The 19,356-nt window shown below is 48.2% G+C and overlaps 1 protein-coding gene across 1 annotated transcript in view; it reads left to right on the forward strand.

Annotated features, from left to right (window-relative positions):
* LOC119178436 (uncharacterized) overlaps nucleotides 1-14,889 on the forward strand; it is a 131,273-nt gene extending 116,384 nt beyond the window's left edge. The window contains exon 5 of the mRNA XM_037429638.2: nucleotides 14,544-14,889. Coding sequence (XP_037285535.2) covers nucleotides 14,544-14,748 — 205 coding nt within the window. The 3' untranslated portion in view covers nucleotides 14,749-14,889. The remainder of the gene's footprint in view (nucleotides 1-14,543) is intronic.
* The last annotated feature ends 4,467 nt before the right edge of the window (nucleotides 14,890-19,356 follow it).

Here is a 19,356-nt window from a genome sequence, read left to right on the forward strand (position 1 = left end):
TAAACATATTGTGGGCATTTAGTATACCCATCTTTTTCATCTGTACATTATCATCTTGGTTCTTTCATCGTACCTGTCTGCTGCTGGTTCCTCGGGCCTAATAAAGGTCTTCCAAACCAAGACTTCGTACGTGGTGGAGGGTACTTTTCAATTCCCCATTGTCATCTAGACAGCTCTACCCCCTGGAGCTACGTTCAGGTCACCACTTTGACCAGCTGCTCGCAAATATGTCGCAGCAAGATGAGGTTGGTGCTGCAGTCGTTCCCACTCTACCACCACGTGCCACGCCTTCTGACCCCATTAGCAGCCTCTAGCGTCAACCCCATCCCTTCGCTGGTATGCGCGGGGAAGATGTGAAAGAATGGCAGGACGATTTCCACGTGTCGGTGCTGCGAACCGGGCAGGATAACACCTACAAACTCACTCACGTCTCATTCTACCACACGGATGTCACGAAGACGTGGTTCTTCGACCACCTCATCGACATCCCCGACTGGCCAGTTTTGAAAGATCAGATTCGCCATGTCTTTGGCACACCAGCTGTTCGTTCAGCTCTCGCAACGAAAGCTCTCGCGGCTCAGAAACAGCACATCGGGGAGTCGTATACATCCTACATCGAGGATGTTCTTTCACTTTGCCACCGGGTTGATCCATCAATGACAGAGTCAGACAAGGTGCGGCAGCTTCTTACGGGGATTTCACCCACCGCATTCATTCCCTTGCAATGCAGAATGCGGCTACCGTTGCTCACGTTGCGACAACTTGTCAGCGCCTCGCTGATCTTGAGTCTATGTGTCTGCAACCGGACTGTGACGCGGCCCGTATTACGGTGAATCCGAACGTACGAGATACGATAAGGTTGATTATAAGCGAAGAATTACAATAAATGGGATTCCACCTACCTACAGTGTGCGACATTCAGTCTTCTTCAACGTCACTGTGGGATGTCATCAGGGAGCAGCTCACGTCCATGACCCACATGGCCCACCTGCAGCCGGCTGCCCCTCACACTCTCCCATCATTCTCGCATGGCGCCACTGCGCCATCAGGCATCCTCAGCTCAACGTCACCGCCACAAACGGTTGCTGCCGCACCTTCCACGAGCTTTTCGTCACCACCGCCTGAGCCCTCATCTGTTCCTCTCACTTTTGTCTCTCTCGGTGCAGTTAACGCATGCTACCACACTCCTTATGGATCGACTCACCCTACGCGCTGTTATTGTGGTTATTGCGGTCACGTTTCACACTTTTGCCGCAACCACCAGGACGACAAGCGTCGAGGTTACGACATACGCGAACGGGACTATACCGGAGGAGCCTTCTACCAGGGCCGCCGTTATTTGTCTCCACCGCGTCGGGCTCCATCTCCACCAGCATCTTCTGAACTGCGCAGTGTTCAATGAACCCGACTCCGTTCACCGTCGGCCCACCGTCACTCCTCTTATCACCTTCAGCCTGCCTCCCTCACTTCTAAATGTCATCCGGAAAACTAAGTGATGCAGCTTTTTTGGAGAATAAATGCATTCCAATACAAGACTCCGATTCCTCCAGCGCATCCTTACAATATGATTTCAGTCACAGTTGATGGAGTGGACGTTGAGGCTTTGGTGAACAATGGGGCTACCTTTTATATTGTTTGTGCTGATTTGTGTGCCCGTCTTCGAAAAGTCACGGCGCCTTATGATGCACCAACACTGGTTACAGCGCATAGAGCAACGATTCACCCTTCCGCTCTCTGTACAGCCCGTGTGCTAATCAACGACATTGCCCCGCCGCGGTGGTCTAGTGGATAAGGTGCTCGGCTGCTGACCCGCACGTCACGGGTTCAAATCCCAGCTGCGGTGGCCGCATTTCCGATGGAGGTGGAAACGTTGTAGGCCCCTGTGCACGTTAAAGAACCCCACGTGGTTGAAATTTCCGGAACCCTCCACTACGGCGTCTCTCATAATCATATGGTGGTTTTGGGACGTTAAACCCTACATATCAATCATCAATCAAACATATCAATCATCAATCAATCAACGACGTTTTTCATCTAATAGAATTTGCTGTGCTATCCCCGCGCTCCCACCAACTCATTTTAGGCTGGGACTTACTTTCCTTCGCCGCGGCTACTTGTTGTGCACAACTTGTCGTCCATCTTACTGACACCGACTACTTGCCCAGCGACGAAACGTACAGACCACTTCAACTCATCGCTGCTGTAGACATTGAGCTACCACCACACCAACATAACTTAGTTTCGATTCAGTTCAACGACGTCGACTCTGGTGACATTTGGTCACTCCATCGCTCCGTTGCCTTAATAAAAACATTGGTCTCGCGTCAGGTGTGGCTCGCTTCAACAATGAATCAGCTCTCCTCGCTGCAACGAGCACCACACCTGGTAAAATTTTACTGCCGCGGGGGCACTACTGTCGCCTGCGTTGCCAATCGGGAGCCTGTGTGTGCCGTTCCTTTTACCCCTTTCATCTCTAAAGGCCATTCTGCAGATCATGCTGCTTCCTCCGCCTTCACAGCAGCCATCAGCAGAGACTTGAAGACTCGCAGAAGCAGCAGCCGCTTGATTTGTTGGAAAAGCATGCAAACTCTTTTGATCTCTATTCATCCACCCTGGGCCAGACTACCTCTACAGCACATCGTATTCAAACCGACGGAACATTCATTGTACACCACCATTCGTACCACGTCTCTGTAGCCGCACGAAAAATCATTGAGGAAAACGTCAAAGATATGCTGCAACGGGAGATAATTTGACCCTTAACCAGTCCTTGGTAGTCCATCATCGTTCTGGTGCATAGAAAAGATGGTTCAGTGCGATTTTGCGTAGATTACCGGGCACTGAATAAGATCAGGGCGTATACCCCATGCCACGCATCGACAACGCCCTTGATTTATTACAATGTGCTAAATTCTTTTCGAGGCTCGACCTGCGTTCTGGCTAGTAGCGCATCCCATGCATGAAGATAATAAAGAAAAACGGCGTTTGCAACCCCGGACGGCTTACACGAATTCTATGTTATGCTGTTTGGTCTATCAAATGCGCCCGCGACTTTTGAGTGCATGATTGACACCGTGCTGCGTGGCCTCAAATAGAAGACTTGCCTGTGTTACCTCCAAGACATTGTTGTCTTTTCGTCGACGTTTTCTCAACATCTGCAACGCTTGGACGAAGTCCTGACTTGTCTTGCGAGTGCTGGTCTTCAAATCAACACCAAGAAGTGCCATTTCGCCAGCACATCTATCAAGGTCCTCGGTTACGTCGTGAGCAAGGACGGAATTCTTCGAGACCCTGATAAAACTGCTGCGGTGCTTCACTTTTCTCACCCTGACAAACCAAAAGATTTGCGAAGTTTCCTTAGTCTCACCTTTTACTTTCGGCGATTCATACGAAACTTTGCCTTCATAGCCGCACAACTTTATAAGCAACTTGCTTCCGGTACGCCCATTGAGAGGTCTGAAGAATGTGAATTGGCTTTCGACAGGTTGAAGACTGCTCTCACGACCGACCCTGTACTTTCCCATTTTCACGATATGCGGCAACTTTTCTGCACACAGACGCTAGCGGCCGTGGTTTAGGAGCCATGCTCCCACAACGTGACAACTGTTCACGAGAGCCAGTCGTTGCATACGCCTGCCACGTCCTCTCTGCAGCCGAGAGGAACTGCACTATTATCAAGCAGGAGTGCCTCGCCATCGTTTGGTCAGTGCAGAAATTTTGTCCCTATTTGCGAGGCCGCCATTTCCCCATTGTGACCGAGCAACATGCCTTATGTTGGCGTTCGACACTCAAGAACTTGTCGCGACGCCTCGGCCGCTGGATTCGGCGCCTACAAGAGTATGATGTCGACATTGTATACAAGTGTGCAGAAAGCATAGTGAAGCCAACGCTCTTTCTCGTGGACCACTACCAGCGGCTCCACTCGGCGTTTCCGCAATCACTTTGCACAACACACCTTCGAAGTCCACGTCTACGGCGGTTCCCTCTCTTGCCTCTGTAGACCAGCTGCCTTCAGACGACCACCACGATTTTTCTTCTCGACAGCTGGCTGAACTATACTCTCGGAGTACTATAGGTTACCTCACTGGCAGTTCCCGACCACCTAATGCGAGGCTCTATCGCCAACTTTCCCAACTTATACTAGCAAACTCGGTGCTGTACGGCCAAATTCAACATCCTGACGGTCAGTGCGGGGTTCCCGTTGTGCCCCGATCGCTTCTATCCGAAGTCCTCTGAGCGCTTCATGACGGTCTTACTGTTGGTCCCCTTGGTTACCATAAAACCTACGATCGCTCTCGAGGTCGATTTTTTTCGGCCAGGCATTACCAATTGCGTACCTCGGTACGTTGGGTCATGCACCACCTTTCAATGTAGAAAACTACCAACATCTGCTCCCGCCGGTACACTACAGCCTCTTCCGTGCTAGTTACACCATTCGAAGTTGTAGACGTCGTTCTTTATGGCCCCTTTTCAGTCAATGTGGCTGGAAACCAGTGGATAGCAATAGCCATTGACCATTTGACGCGCCACGCCTAGACGGCATCTGTCTCTACTGATTCAGCTTCTAAAATGGCCGAGTTCACCGTCCGAGCCATTATACTGCGCCATGGTGCTCCACGTGTATTGCTCAGTGACCGCGGAAGAGCCTTCTTCTCACAACTAGTGAACCAACTGCTTCACGCCTTCGGCACAACTCACAAGACTGCCCCTGGTTATGATCCGCAGTCTAACAGCCTCACTAAGTGATTCCACCGCAGCCTTGCTGGCATGATCGCCGCCTATAATCAACAAGACCACAATATCTGGGACTTAGTTCTACCATTCGTCACTTTCGCCTACAATACGGCCATTCAGCGGACAAACGGCTAGTCGCCATTTTACCTATAGTTTATAAACGCTCCCCTAATTTCTTTCTGGACGTCCCTTTCTTTACCTGCCACGCAAATTCATCTCCATCCGCTTAGGGTTTACGACTATGTTTTACGACTAGCCCAGTGTCGCCGACGTGCTTGTATAAAACTGAAGCCCGACAGCAAGAGAGAAAACTAATTTACGATGAATTGCATCGTGCTGTATCATTTCAACTTGGAGACGAAGTGCTCCTCTTGACGCCTATTCGCACATCTTCTTTGTGCGACAAATTTCGGTCACGGTTTATTGGGCCGTATAGAGTTCTCGAAGAGACTTCACCAGTGAGTTCTCTCGTGACGCCACTTGTAGCCCCAGAAGATCGCCATTATCGAACTACTAAGGTCGTCCATGCCTCCCGTATGAAGCCTTTCATGCGATGTTCCTTGTCCCCTTGACTTGCCGTGGCCAGGCTGGCCGCTTTCACGTGGGGGAATTAGTGTGAGCATTTAGTATACACATCCTCTTGATCTGTACATTATCATCATGGCTCGTTCATCGTGGCTGTCGGCTACCGGTTCCTCGGCCTAATAAATGTCTTCCAAACCAAGACTTCATATTATATTTAAAGACGTTTTGTTAAATAGTAATGAATACACTTTGAAAAAAATAAGTACCAGCGTTGAGCTGAGCAGTTCACCTCTATATAGCTGCTTTGGCTGTCGTTAACGCGCGCACCCGCCTTGGTGGCTCCTTCGTTACTGTGCTGGACAGCTAACAATCACTGGTCCCGCGCGACGGGTTTGGAGTCCTCCAGGTGTCAGAAGCTTTGCACCCCAGTGCCGCGGCATCGCCCCGAAGCCCGCATGTACCCATTGGAAACTAGTGGGTGGCCGGCCGGCACTGGGCATCGAACCAGGTACCTCCCGTAGGGGCAGCTGCCGCCCAAGAGTTTCATCCCCACTGTGGTCTGTCTGCTGACCCGCAAGTTGCGGAATTCTATCCCGGCCATGGCCACCGCATTTTTGATGCAGGCGAAAATGCTTGGTGCCCGTGCGCTTACATTTAGGTCTGCGAAAATATACCTCAGGTGGTGAAAACTTCCGAAGCCCTCCACTACAGCGCTTATCATAATCATATAGTAGATTTTGGACTTCAAACCCCATAAACTTTTCTCATCTCACCAATTCTGTTATGTATTAAACGCATAGAGGAGAATTTCTTCCTTAACTGTGGTTCATTGGGGAGCTCAAGGAAGCTCATGTAATTCACTTGACCGACGTGAGCAGGCCTGACGCCTCTCTGTACTGATGCTGCTGTCAGACACGTTCGCACATACATACATACATACATACATACATACATACATACATACATACATACATACATACATACATACATACATACATACATACATACATACATACATACATACATACATACATACATACATACATACATACATACATACATACATACAATCATTCATTCATACATACATACATACATACATACATACATACATACATACATACATACATACATACATACATACATACATACATACATACATACATACATACATACATACATACATACATACATACATACATACATACATACATACATACATACATACATACATACATACATACATACATACATACATACATACATACATACGCGCATACACACGTGATACACGCATGACTTACGTAAATACATACGCTGAGCACACACACACAAAACAGACCACCCGCCATATGGACACGCGTTCACGCACATACATACACACTCACATACGCACACAATCCAAACACGCAGGCACATAAATGCGCACGCTTCACACACGCATGCAAGCGCCTACAGCTGCGCAGATTTCTGTGCACAGGCACATACACGCGCGCGAATGCACAAAAACACACGCGCGCGCGCCCGTATACACACACAATCCTGTGCAAAAGCCAATATGCACTTGCGATTACTCACAAGAAGCAGAAACGCACGCCGGCACACACATTCACACACACGAGCGCTCTCACAGACACACATGCACACACACGCGCGAACAGAGATCTCTAAATGCATGCTCGCGCAGGGGCCCACATGCACACGCACACATACACAAGCAATCGCATTCACATGCACCCACATTCACTCGCCCACACGTATGCTCATCCACACACACCCACACGCACACACACACACACACGCACACCACATACGCGTAATCGTATAACTGGAGGGTCCATAGCACGCGTGATGAACGAGAAGCGTGCGAAATTTGCTGACGCGAGCTTTTCCTGACGTCAGGGACACCTGACTAAGTGGTATACACACGTTCCAGCCATCAAGTGGTCCGGACGTGCTGGCTCCAGGAAAGAGGGGGGGGGGGCGAGGGGACAGAGGAGGTTGGCGCTACGAGCATGTGGAGGCCAATATAAAAAGTCTCATTGCCACGCGCGTTTCTTATTTCATTTTTGTTTCATTTGATTTTCGTGGGTTGAGTTAGCCGCTTGGCGATCAGGGAAAATCATTTGACGAAACACCTGTAATAGGCACATATTTCGAGGAATCAGCGCACGGCCTTCATGACAGATGGTGGCGGACATTCTGCGATAGCGGCTGTTTTCTGCGGGTCGGGACAGACTCCAGACTTGCTTACCATGTGTCCCAGGAACAAGAGCTCCTCGTACGCGAAGCGGCACTTCTCTGACTTCTGGGTGAGTCCGGAGGACTTGATAGCTCGAAGTACCACTTCAAGGCGCAGCAGATGCTCGTCAAAGCTTGAGGAAAACACGACGACGTTTTCAAGTACACGAGGCAAGTCAGGGATTTCAATCAGCCAGCATGGTATCCTTAACACGCTGAAATGCCGCTGGCGCCGAGCAAAGACCAAAGGGCAAAACTCCACTCGAAGGGGCCGTCTGGTGCAATAAACGCAGTCTTCTCTCGATCTCTCTCGCCAACCTCGATTTGCCAATAGCCGGTCTTGTGGTACCAAAAGTACTTCGCGCTATGGATTCAGTCAAGGGCGTCGTCTATACGTGAGATTGGGTACACGTCCTTCATCGTGATTTTGTTCAGACGGTGGCAATCGATGAAAAAACGTACGGTGCCATCGAACGCCTTCACTAATACCACGGCTGATGCCCACGTACTAATGGACGGCTGAATGATGTCATCACGTACCATTTCGTCGACTTGCTTCTTCAGTGCATTGAGTTGGCGCGTCGAAACTCATACGCGCTCTGTCGAACTGGTCGGGCCCTTTTTTCTCTTATGGCACTATGTTTCACGACTGGGGTTTGTCGAATTCCTGATGATCACAAGATACACTCCTTAAATTGCAGGTGCAGGGTTTAAGCTGGTCCTGCTCGCACTACGGAAGGCTCGGGTTGACGTTGAAGTTTAGTTGGGGACCTTGATTCGTCGAACTAGCTTCGGCAGCATTGCTAACGCTGAAAGCATTGCTGGCGTCCACGAATTCATCGGTGTAGGCGATGATCATACCGACGTTGAGGTACCTATATTCGTGCCTAAACTTTGTCAACACCACATTCACTTTTTCGTCACGCAGCTCGGCAATGCCTCTTGCTACTGACGATTTAGGAGATCTCTCTCGATTACGCCTTCGAGGTTTGCGGCTTTTTCCGTGGCAACGGAAATGTTGAATCTGGCGAAAGGCGGGATGGTGACATGTTCTTCTAATTCAATCAATGCGTGGTTGTCCGGCGCCGAGTAGGGCAGCGCTTTTTCTGAAGCTAGCGGTATTGATTCCGACCTCAGGTAGATGATGGTGCTATGGTCATTTAGGAACTTCATCCCAAGTATTACGTCCCTGGAGCACTGTTGTAGGATAACAAAGCTGACTGGTTAAGTGCAGTTGTAGATTGCGACTCTGGCGTGCCAACTCACACTGGTGTTATCAGCTGGCTTCCAGTAGTCCGTATTTCAAGTCCATTCCAAGCAGTCCTTACTTTCTTCAGCTTGGCGACGGATGCCCCACCTATGACGGAATAGTCAGCTTAATGTCGACAAGAGCGCTGACGCTGTGACCTTCGACGGGGACGTCAAGATCACTTGTTCGTCGTCTTGCTTTGCGGTTGGTTGTCGGCGTCGCACCGTGGCTACGTCGGTTTATTCCACTGATTCCACGTTCCATCATCAGGTCTTCTTCTGGCCACGAAGTCTCGACGTCTGAGGTGCGTTCGTGGTGGGGCAGGTTTTTTATGTTTCGTCGCGTCGTCGTCGTCAGTGGCGGTGACGGAAGATCTTCGGTAGTTCGTCGCACAACAACCGCACCTCCTTCAGTTGCTGCCCTTACGTTTCTGAGTAAGGGCTTGGAGATCGTCACCGAAAATGGCCGGTGTACTGGCTGTGGTGTGGTGATCTATAGCGGCCTGGCGAAGGCGATGAGAAAGATTGTCAGGGCGTCTCTTGCGCTCCTGCGAGGTAGTCGGTGATGTCATGTCGTCTCCAGCCGAGCTGAGGACGCGGCGCTTTGACGGTGAGTCTACGCAAGTTCATTTGGCGGCACTGGCAGCGATGGTAGGTGTAGCCTGCTTCCCCACAGTGGCAGCATAGCGGGCGGATGTCAGGGGCACGCCAAACACCGGTTTTTCTTGGCGCACTGCGCTTTCAAGCAGGCGAATGGTACGGCTGTGGCGGCAGCGATGGCGACGTGGTGGCGGTAATGCGGTTGTGCGGCGTCATGGCATTGTCGCGGAGGTGGAACGGAATGACCCGACTGCAGCAGCGTAGCTCATGGCTTCCTCCCAAGGCTGCGGTGTTTCGGAAACTCCATGCAATCACCGAGTTTCTTCTCGGACAATAGAGGCGATCTAGTGTACTTGGAGCTGCGACGAAGGCAACGCTTCCGTAGCTCTTCCCGTACGATATGTCGAATTGTTTCACATATGTCTTCGGAGCCGAGGGTGTGAATAGCTGCGTTGTCTTGCATCGTTCGGTGATTGTACTGCGGGTGCACATTTCGGCCATCTTCTCGAACGTCGTAGTCTTTAGACAAACTGCTGAACGGTTAGGGTAGGTGCCGCACCAGCCCAATGAAGAGGTCTTGCTTAACTCCTCGCATGAGCAAACGGACCTTCTTTGACTCGGTCTTGTCAGGGTCGGTGTGGCGGAACAGACTGGTCATCTCTTCCGCAAAGATTGTGACGCTTTCGTTTGAAAACTGTGCCAGTGAAGCTATTCCCTTTCTGACGACGCTTACAAACACGACAAGAAAGCTGGTCCAGAAGATGTCCCATGTTGTCATGGTGGACTCCCTATTCTTGAACCACGTGTTCGCTGCGTCCTCCGAATAGAGCTGGACGCGACGCAGCTTCTCTTCTGAGTCCACTGGTTGAAGGCGGTCACTCAGTCGTACATCTCCAGCCATGTATCCCGGTCCTAAAGTGATAATCCACGGATGGCCGGTGGCTTTCTTAGCTGCTGCATTACGACCGTTGTGAGCGTTAACACGGGGTCTGTCATAGTTGTAGCAGTAGAGGTCGTGGCCTTTGGTTTACGAGTCTGATCGGGTAAAGCACCGTGCTCTTGATGTAGCCCATGTGGCCTGCGGCTAGCTTGCTGATCGAGGTTGGCGTCGACGTAACCTTGACGGTGTGGACTTGACTCACGGCTGGAAGACGCCGTTCGGTACATGGGCCGGACAGCACCTACCCCAGATATCACGTTTTCGTGCCGTGAATGAAGGAAGCGCACTGGATGTTCAGGTCAAACTGTTTATTTGGCCGAACTTGTAGCTGGTAAATGAAAAGTCAGATTACAGGACCACACTAGCACTGACAGCGGCGCACAGAGCATCGGCCAATGATAAAATGACAAGCGGTGAAGCACGTTGGCATTAACACTTTTGTCGTTGAATGTCTCAGCCTTATCACTGGTTGTTGCCCGTGATGTGGAACAATATCGAGTGTTCGCGTCTTGCGTGCAATCTTAACAGCACTATTTACAATAATCTCGTCTTGCGTGCAATTTTAACAGAGCGATTCACAATAATCCCTCACAATAATGGGCCCTCCAGAACAACCAGGTGCAGCCTGCGTTAAGCATCCCAGACGGGCTTTGTGGGCGAAAAAATAATGAAACATAAGTGAAAATAAGGATTGCGCGTATAAATATGCTACCTTTCTGAAGGTTGTGCATACACTACATCTGGTATAGCGATAGGCTCGGATGGCTGCATTGTAAAGTGTGGAGTTGAACAATTTTAGCGAGTGCAGAGTACTTCACGCGCATTTGTCGCATTTTTTCGATCTAAAAGCGTTTATATGCTTCAAGTTGAGTAAGCGCAAGAATGCTGTGTTTAAATTGAACGCTTAGAGTCTTACGGTATAGTATTCCGGATCTCGATGTCTTCGAATGCATTACCCCACGGAAAATTCTAAACAGCTTTTTTTGCCTCTTGGCGACAAAATGTATGCTGAATGGAAGTGTGACCCGACAACAGCCGTGGCACAAAACTTTCTCTCAGAGGACACACCCGCCTAAGCAAGTGATGTAACTTTTTTAATGCTCGTAACTTCGAGCATCCTTACGCCTGGCGGCGAGTTTTTTGTCCGTACATATGTGAGTGCATTACATCTGCAACCTTCTTTATGCCGCAGAATTGTGTGCGGTTGACACTGTCGAGTCACGCCCATAACAAAGAAAAATGCTAACTGCAACGTTGGCAAGCATTGGACGAACACCATTGAGTGAAAGCCACATATTGTCAGCAATGAACGACCAAACAGTGTCAAAAACTGCTACAAAGGCTGTTCTAGACTTTACAAAAACCACTGGACTAGAAACTAGACTGTAGGGTACTATGCTAAGTGGCTACTGTACATACGCACCACCTCTTCTTGTCCCCATCATCACCCTTCATCCCTCTTTCCTTCCCCTTTCCCTTATCCCCTGTGTAGAGTAGCAGGCTAGAGCGAACTAGCTCAGGCCGACCTCTCTGCCTTCTAATAAATTCTCACTCTCACTCACGCCCATATCTTCAACATCAAATAGCTCCCAACATCAATGCATCTGCATTTGCTTTTCCCCCCAAGGTGCCTTGAACACTAAAATCTCACAACTAAACGACAATATGTGATTAGAGTTTTTGCCACATCTTGGGTGTTGGCAACCTTGCTTGGGTGTTGGCTGCTTCGTTGAAACATTCCACGAGATGTTTCCCTGACCGAAATGTTTTTGGTGAGTTCGAGTAAGTTACTGCATGACACTGGGAGGACAGACTATATATCCGAAAAATGCTAGAAAGGGCAAAATGAAGGCTTGCGATAAAAAATACTTGAACAGGAGTTGTATCGAAACGTGGACTTGATGCAACCCCTATTCACGATTTTTTAATATATATGCCACACAGGGCACATTCGCTATTTCGCCAAGGCAGAAAGAGTGGAAGCAACCCTGCAAGAGAATGGAAGGTGAGTGGGAGGAAGATAACCACTGCTCACCACAAATCTTCCAAAGCAAAAATGTTATGCATTCCTGCAATAACGCCAAATTTTTCAATCAGTGATGTTTTACGCACCCGGTACCTATATACGCAAAGTCACGTAACTCAGCTCTTCTGGGCGCCCCGCCGTGGTGGTCTTGTGGCTAAGGTACTCGGCTGTTGACCCGCAAGTTGCGGGATCCAATCCCAGCTGCAGCGGCTGCATTCCTGATGGAGGCGGAAATGTAGGCCCGTGTGCTCAGATTTGGGTGCACGTTAAAACACACCAGGTGGTCGAAATTTCCGGAGCCCTCCACAACAGCGTCTCTCATAATCATATGGTGGTTTCGGGACATTAAACCCCACTCATCATCAATCAGCTCTTCTGGTTGCGTGTCGTCGTCACTTTTTGGTCCTCTCTGGGAGCGCGGTTCCGTAATCGTCTCACGTCCAAGTGGCACCATGCCAGGGAGGCCGATCAAAACAGTAGTAAAACTGGAAAGGCTTTGACTCATCGAATAAAAAAAACAGATAACCATTCGAGTGCATGAGACACCAGTGGGTGTGTTGTATCTTTGAGCTTTGTAATGCACTATCGTCGATTATGTTTCACGCATAAAATGCAACTCTTTTTCCTAAGTGAGCTTATTAGAGTAATTTACAAATTAAGTTACCGAACTTGAAAAAAGTTGCAACATTGCTTGAAAGGCAAAGCAATGAACTTGATAGGAACAAACTGGAAGGTCACGCGCACAATGTTAAGCAAATCGAAATATTCCCCATGTTTCTCACGCACAAATGACGCACGAAACGTACTCACAGATACAGATGAACGCGAATAAGCATCTCAGTTGTTACTTCGCCCTGTCTGGCAAGCGCGCCCTTTTAGTAAACGCAGAATGTGCAACAATTGTCGTGACCTTTGTGCGCCCGGTAACTACAACGAAATACGTAGGAGAGTGCGATCCTCCCCACAGTGATTAAGGGCGCGCGATCGAGCGTACACCCCCTTAATCTCTACGCGGGAAAAATTAGGCGTGAGAGATGAGAGCCACCATGAGCTCACTGCGCTATCTTGCTGATAATGCTCAAAACACGATAGTTCCCTTCCCCCCCCCCTCCCGAGATTCCCGCCCACAGCGGCAACTGATAGATATAAATAGCTTGCCATTTTAACGTCGAAGAAGGTATACCCCTCGGTGGCTCAGTGGTTAACGCCTCGCATTCATGACGTGGAGGTCCCACGTTCGGTTCCACGCTACGAAGACTTTTTTATGGATTTTCTGTTCTTTCTTACAATTATATATATATATATATATATATATATATATATATATATATATATATATATATATACGGTGCATGAAATTGACGTCGAGGCCGACGCCGGCTGCGAAATCCAGCTGAGAATGTTCATATAATTGCTATCACAATAATACCAAGTCAGAATATTTCTGAACGCTGACAAACACTATGAAGCCGATAATAGCATATGTTGTGTACTTCACACCCATAAGCAGTGCTAGGTCACGCATGAGGTTCTCAAAAGCAGCAGTAAGCTACATAACCTGCCAATATTTTCGAACTAGAAAACAAGCTGTACATCTAGCTACTTCAAGTTACGCTAAATTTGAAAGGCGTGAAGAGCGCAGATTTATATCTCCTGCTTGATAACTGCTGTGGGAACTTGTTTTGCAGCTGCTTCGGAAAAGCGCCTGTTTTATTTTAACGCTTAGCGTTCTTTTCTTAGGAGTTTACGGTGCAAATACCAGCTATAAATCAGTTACGTAGGTGGGGCAATCTCGTGTAGGTGGGACATTGTCGCGATATTATTTCGTACATCTATAACGGCAGTGGAATTTTACTGGTAACCCGAACATCTCTTGAGCAGGGAGTCTTTGACCGACAGGTGGTCACGGTATTCTGCTTGCAATTGCGGTTTCACTCTCACTTAAGCCTGGCCGCGATCAAACGGAAACACGATTTGCTTAGCGCATTTAAAGACAGTGTCTCACGACTATTCTTCTCACTAAATTTGAATGGAAGTGCTCTTTGTCGCGTCCCCCCATTCAGTTTCACGCTTAGTTATGTGGACATATCCCTATACTAAGGCCGAAAATTTACCTTGCTGAACCGATGAAAACTTTTAGTAAGCTTTCCGCAGCAGCATGCAGTATGATTCGTCAGTTTTTAGCTTTTATATGGAGGAAACTAACTCATATGATTGTTTCTACTGCAGGTTGCTGAAAAACGAATCAAACAAGTGTGCCACCCGTTTCAAGATCGACAGTTCGGTGTGCTCCCAGGTCGACGGGAGTGCAATGGAAAAACTGATCCACACTGTCATCGGACGCATAGTGCCAGAGTACAACGCTGCCCCTCAAGCCTGTTCGAGCGCAGCAGCTCTTATGTCTTTTCTCCTGGCTCTGGTCTTCACCATTTGAAACTAGAGCCCTTGCCTCGTATAAAGGAGTTTAAATTAATTTGTGAACCACCAGCGAGTCTCACTTTCCTATCACTTCAGGCTTTGGCTACGCTCTATTACAGAATTTATTTTAACTTCAAATAAAGCTCATTCATGTGAACGTAGTGACGTTTGTTCGAACCAAATATTAAGACAGAATCAAAAGTTGGGCTAGTTGGACATGCATGGTATAACATGCATACTTGTTTGTCCTCATGCATGGTATAACATGCATATCCGTTTGTCCTCTCTTCCTTTCTGTTTATTCTTGCACTTGAACTGACAGTTATACCATATATTAAGGCTGATTCTTTTTGTGTGCCTTGACATTTCACCACTGCATTGTTTTTGCAGGTGAAGTGAAAAGCTGCTTCTCGGGCGTTTACTTTGTCACGTACGCTATACTGTGAACGTCGTTTGTAATATTACTATCCATCGTAAGTAGTCTTACGGAGTGTAGCTGGTAAGTGTAATTTATTGGCATTTACCGCAACTCCTTACAAAAGAGGTGCTTTACTAGCGCCAAGAAATCATTGTTATAGTGTACAATGGCGGATAGTAGTATGGTATTGTCACGAGGCTGTTTAATGGGAAAGCTCTCGTGTAGGTTCGTGTAAAGCAAAAACCACCGAGGATTCAACCATCATCGAGAAATGAGCCGACGAGACCATTTGCTTCCACCAAATCCCTGATTCATTTCAGAAACCACTAAAAGACAAATAACAAAGTACAGAGTACGCATACTAGAAAGAGTTTAGCAGGAAGAACGAACGGCTAAATACGAGAACAGTGCACGGAAATAAATGTTCAATGGAAAATAACCCTTATCGCAACATAGCGAGACGTGGTGCTTGCAGCAGAGGCTCTGCTACCAAGGCATGAACGCACTCACGCAAATGGTGACAGCGGTGATGCGGGGCTTGCAACTGATGCGACGGAGTAATGGTGAAGACGCACTCGTGCAGCAGGGGAAGACTGGCGATTAGGTTGAGACGCTCACGTCGTTGACTGCACGGAAGGAAGCGTCGGGCTGGTCGAGGTCAGTGACATTTCGGCATTCGGCAGCCGCAGCTTGCCCACGAAGCCGGACGCATTTCATGGCCAACGCCAGAAGACCAGAACAAGCCTGGCCCACGTCAGGCGACGAGAAGAAGCTCTGTGTCCAGGTGGAAGCCCGCTGGGACCTTGATGCGGGAGCTCTGCTGGCCGCTACTCCCACATCCTAGCCACCTTCTTCACTCCGTCCCGACTCAGCCACACCTGCCTGGCTTCGCTGTTTTAGGGGCGAAGCTCCTTATAGCGGCACCCGTTCGTCCATCGAAGCCGTAGTATTAGCGTGTAACAAGTATAACATTTTGACCTCCAAGGTGGTGCCGGTGAGAGATTTCTTCTGTACGTTGTTGAAAAATAAAAAATAGTGCTCAGTGTACATGCCAATGGCTGCTAAGGGGAAATAAGAGACAGGAGAATTCGGCTTTTAGTTAACGCGCATGCTGCGAACTTTTTATTGTTCGACAATGCACAGAAGACAAGAAAGGGTTGTTACGTTATACTCGCTGGGCGTAACCTCTTAGGTTTCAGAAAGATTTAGCGAGCGTTGGGCCGCAGTGCAATGAATACAGTGAATTAGTATATACAATGAACTCGAGGTGGTTGAAGTTGGGAAGTAGAAACGAGGCGCAAGCGGTAAGAAAGTGTGCGTGTGCCTCCTCTGGTTCAGTCCTTGGAAAGTTCGCTGGATGGCGGGGCTTCTATTTGAGGAATATAATGAAAAGATGCGAGATGGTGGCACTTGGTGTGTTGAATAGGTGGACAAACGAACCTGCAGACAGATGCATGGACGGACGCACGAATGGCTGATCGGCGGATGGACGCATGGACGGACGCAGGAGCGGATGCACGGGCGAAAGCAGGGGGGACGCACAGATGAACGTGCGGACACACGAACAGACGCACGCACGGACGTGCGGATGGACGCACGGGTGGCCGGTCGCACAGACGCACGCATGGATGGACGGAAGCAAGAACGAATGGACGGACGGATGCTTCGCCCCACTATCCATCATTTACTTCGTGGATATGCTTCCATTTTTTCTTCTCATGTGGCTCTCCTAAATCTCCGTAGAGGCACCTTATTGGCCTAAAATGCTCAGCTCACACGTGCCGCAACCGAGCGTCACCTTCATCGCCCTCTTTGGTTCAGGCTGATGGCGTGGCACCCTTTTCAAACGCACACAATCACATCACAGGTATATAAGTGGGTGAGAAGAGAACTTACTGACGCGTTCTTTATCTATAACAAGGGCGATGATTGTATATCTGGACCATCTGTTTGTCTGCTAGATTGCGAAGTAAACAAGCTCGAGCATTTTATGACGCCACCTAAGTTTCCTGCGCATGCGTTTGCTGGTTTTCATTTGTTTCATTATATTATTCAAATTCAGTTGTCACGCATCACTCGTAATGTTCTCTTCAATTCTTGTGCTTCGTCTTGTGTGCGCTCATTTTTTCACAACATGCACAGAGGATAGTGCTTTCCAAAGTTGCATTTCTAGCTCACATCAACTTGTGGGCCTTAAGTCACGAAAGTTTTTCTCTCGCAATGGCCGGGACAGTAAAAGGGAGGGGCAGCTTGTCAGAATAAAAGATTACGCTCTGGTGGAAATAAAATCATTGTGAATTAAAGTGAGAGGTTTAAGCGCCCTTTCCGCAATCTCACAAAGAATATTATTTTGAAATTATTTTTAAAACTTACACAAACTAGTGGTCGTGCCGCTTGATGGATATTGAGACGATCGAGACCAGGGCTGTTTCAAACGAATACGGTTTATTGGAAGAAGTGAAGTAGCGCGCGCTCACTCTAGGCAGCAGTCTTCTTTCTTCTTCTTCCGGCGTTTGATGATGATATTTTATAGGCTCCCGCCCGCCCAAGTTGAAATGTGATGAGCTCTCGCGGGCTATGTGAAACAACCTTCCATAGGGTATATGTAGTTCACCGATCTTCTTAGAACCTCTTTTTTGCCTGTGCGAAGGAGACAAGCTCTTGTTATTGCGTCTCGCCGAGGGTAGAGTTTTCCAATCCGGCACATTTTCCGAAATGTTCTTGGAGCCTTGTCCTCAACCAACACGATGTCACCCTGTGAGAGTGGTTTTGATTTTCACGCCTTGGCTTTGACCGTAGCTCCTATTTTCTTGATGTATTCTTGATGCCATCTTTTCCACCAAGCGCGCACGAGTTTGCATCTGCGTCGCCATGCGTCTTCAATGTCACCGTTGTACAGTCTTGTTTGTCCGTCTTGAAGCTGTCACCGTCCGTATGATGAATACCTTCCAATTTCCAAGATTGGCTTAATTTCAGCTCTTCCCATGCATTGGTGACATTGTGTTTTATGCCGGTCTTCCACGTCTGTATTTGTGCCAATTATGCTTACTAAGTTCTTTTTCAGTGATGTTATCCATTCGGGACCGTTCCACCATAACTTTTACGTTATCAATGCCTTTGCGCTTATTCTTCGTGTAAGTAGGTCAGCAGGGTTGTCGTCACTTTGAACGAATGACCAGCTTGCTTGAAGTGTTTTTTCTCTAAATACTGCGATTCTGTTGCCAACAAACGAATCCCTTTTGCTTGTTCCCTTGATCCAGTGAAGCACAATCATCGAGTCCGTCCAGCGGTGTATTTCCTGAATTCTTTCGTTGAAGTGGCCTTTGATGTAGTCGCATAATCTTGATGCTACCACCGCTGCCATCAGTTCATGTCGCGCCAATGTCAGCTCTTTATTTGGAGCTACGCGGCTTTTTGCTGTTACCAGCCTTTATTCTTTGCTTCCATCGTGGTATACTGCTATCAAGTATGCTGCCGCTCCGTATGCTAATGGGCTCGCGTCAGCAAATACATGCACCTTGTATGCCTGTACTGGTTGATTCTTGCTTGCGTAGCATCGTGGACTTTCTAGAACTCGAAAGTCCTCCGCTTCATGCATAAGTTTCTTTCATTTGTCGCATTCATCTTTAGGGAGCTGGTCGCCCCACGTGATGTTCGTTTTCCACAGTCTCTGCAGTCCTATTTTCGCGCGTACTGTGAATGGCGACAACAAACCGAGTGGGTCAAATATCTTTGCTGTGGTTTGTAACACAGCCCTTTTTGTCAAGTACGTTGTATCTGTAATAAATTCCACTTTTCTATAGGGAAGCAAATCATGTCCTTTGAGTGTTTCCATATCAAGCCCAGAAGCATTGCAAATCCTCTAGATCGAATATCTATGTGAGAATCGTCCCTTTCGTTTTCATCAATTATTTTGTTTAATTGCTCTTCATTGGATGTCCGTTTTCTCAAACTCATCGCTGCCTCTCAACACTTGCTTTGCCTCTTTGTACAACTTGACTGCTTCATCAAGCGTTGCTGCTCCCAAAATGACATCATTCACGTAGATCGCTTTCTGCAGTGTCCTTGTCGTATCAGGAAACTGGTATTCCACTTCTCTCAAATGGTGTTTAATTGTAGCTGCCAGTATAAACGTGCTTGGTGTTGTTCCGAACGTTACTTTTGTCATGCGCCATGTTTGCACTTCATTCATTAACCTTCTTTCAG

Source organism: Rhipicephalus microplus, chromosome 1 (genome assembly GCF_043290135.1).
Source record: "Rhipicephalus microplus isolate Deutch F79 chromosome 1, USDA_Rmic, whole genome shotgun sequence".
In the NCBI taxonomy this organism is placed as follows: domain Eukaryota; kingdom Metazoa; phylum Arthropoda; class Arachnida; order Ixodida; family Ixodidae; genus Rhipicephalus; species Rhipicephalus microplus.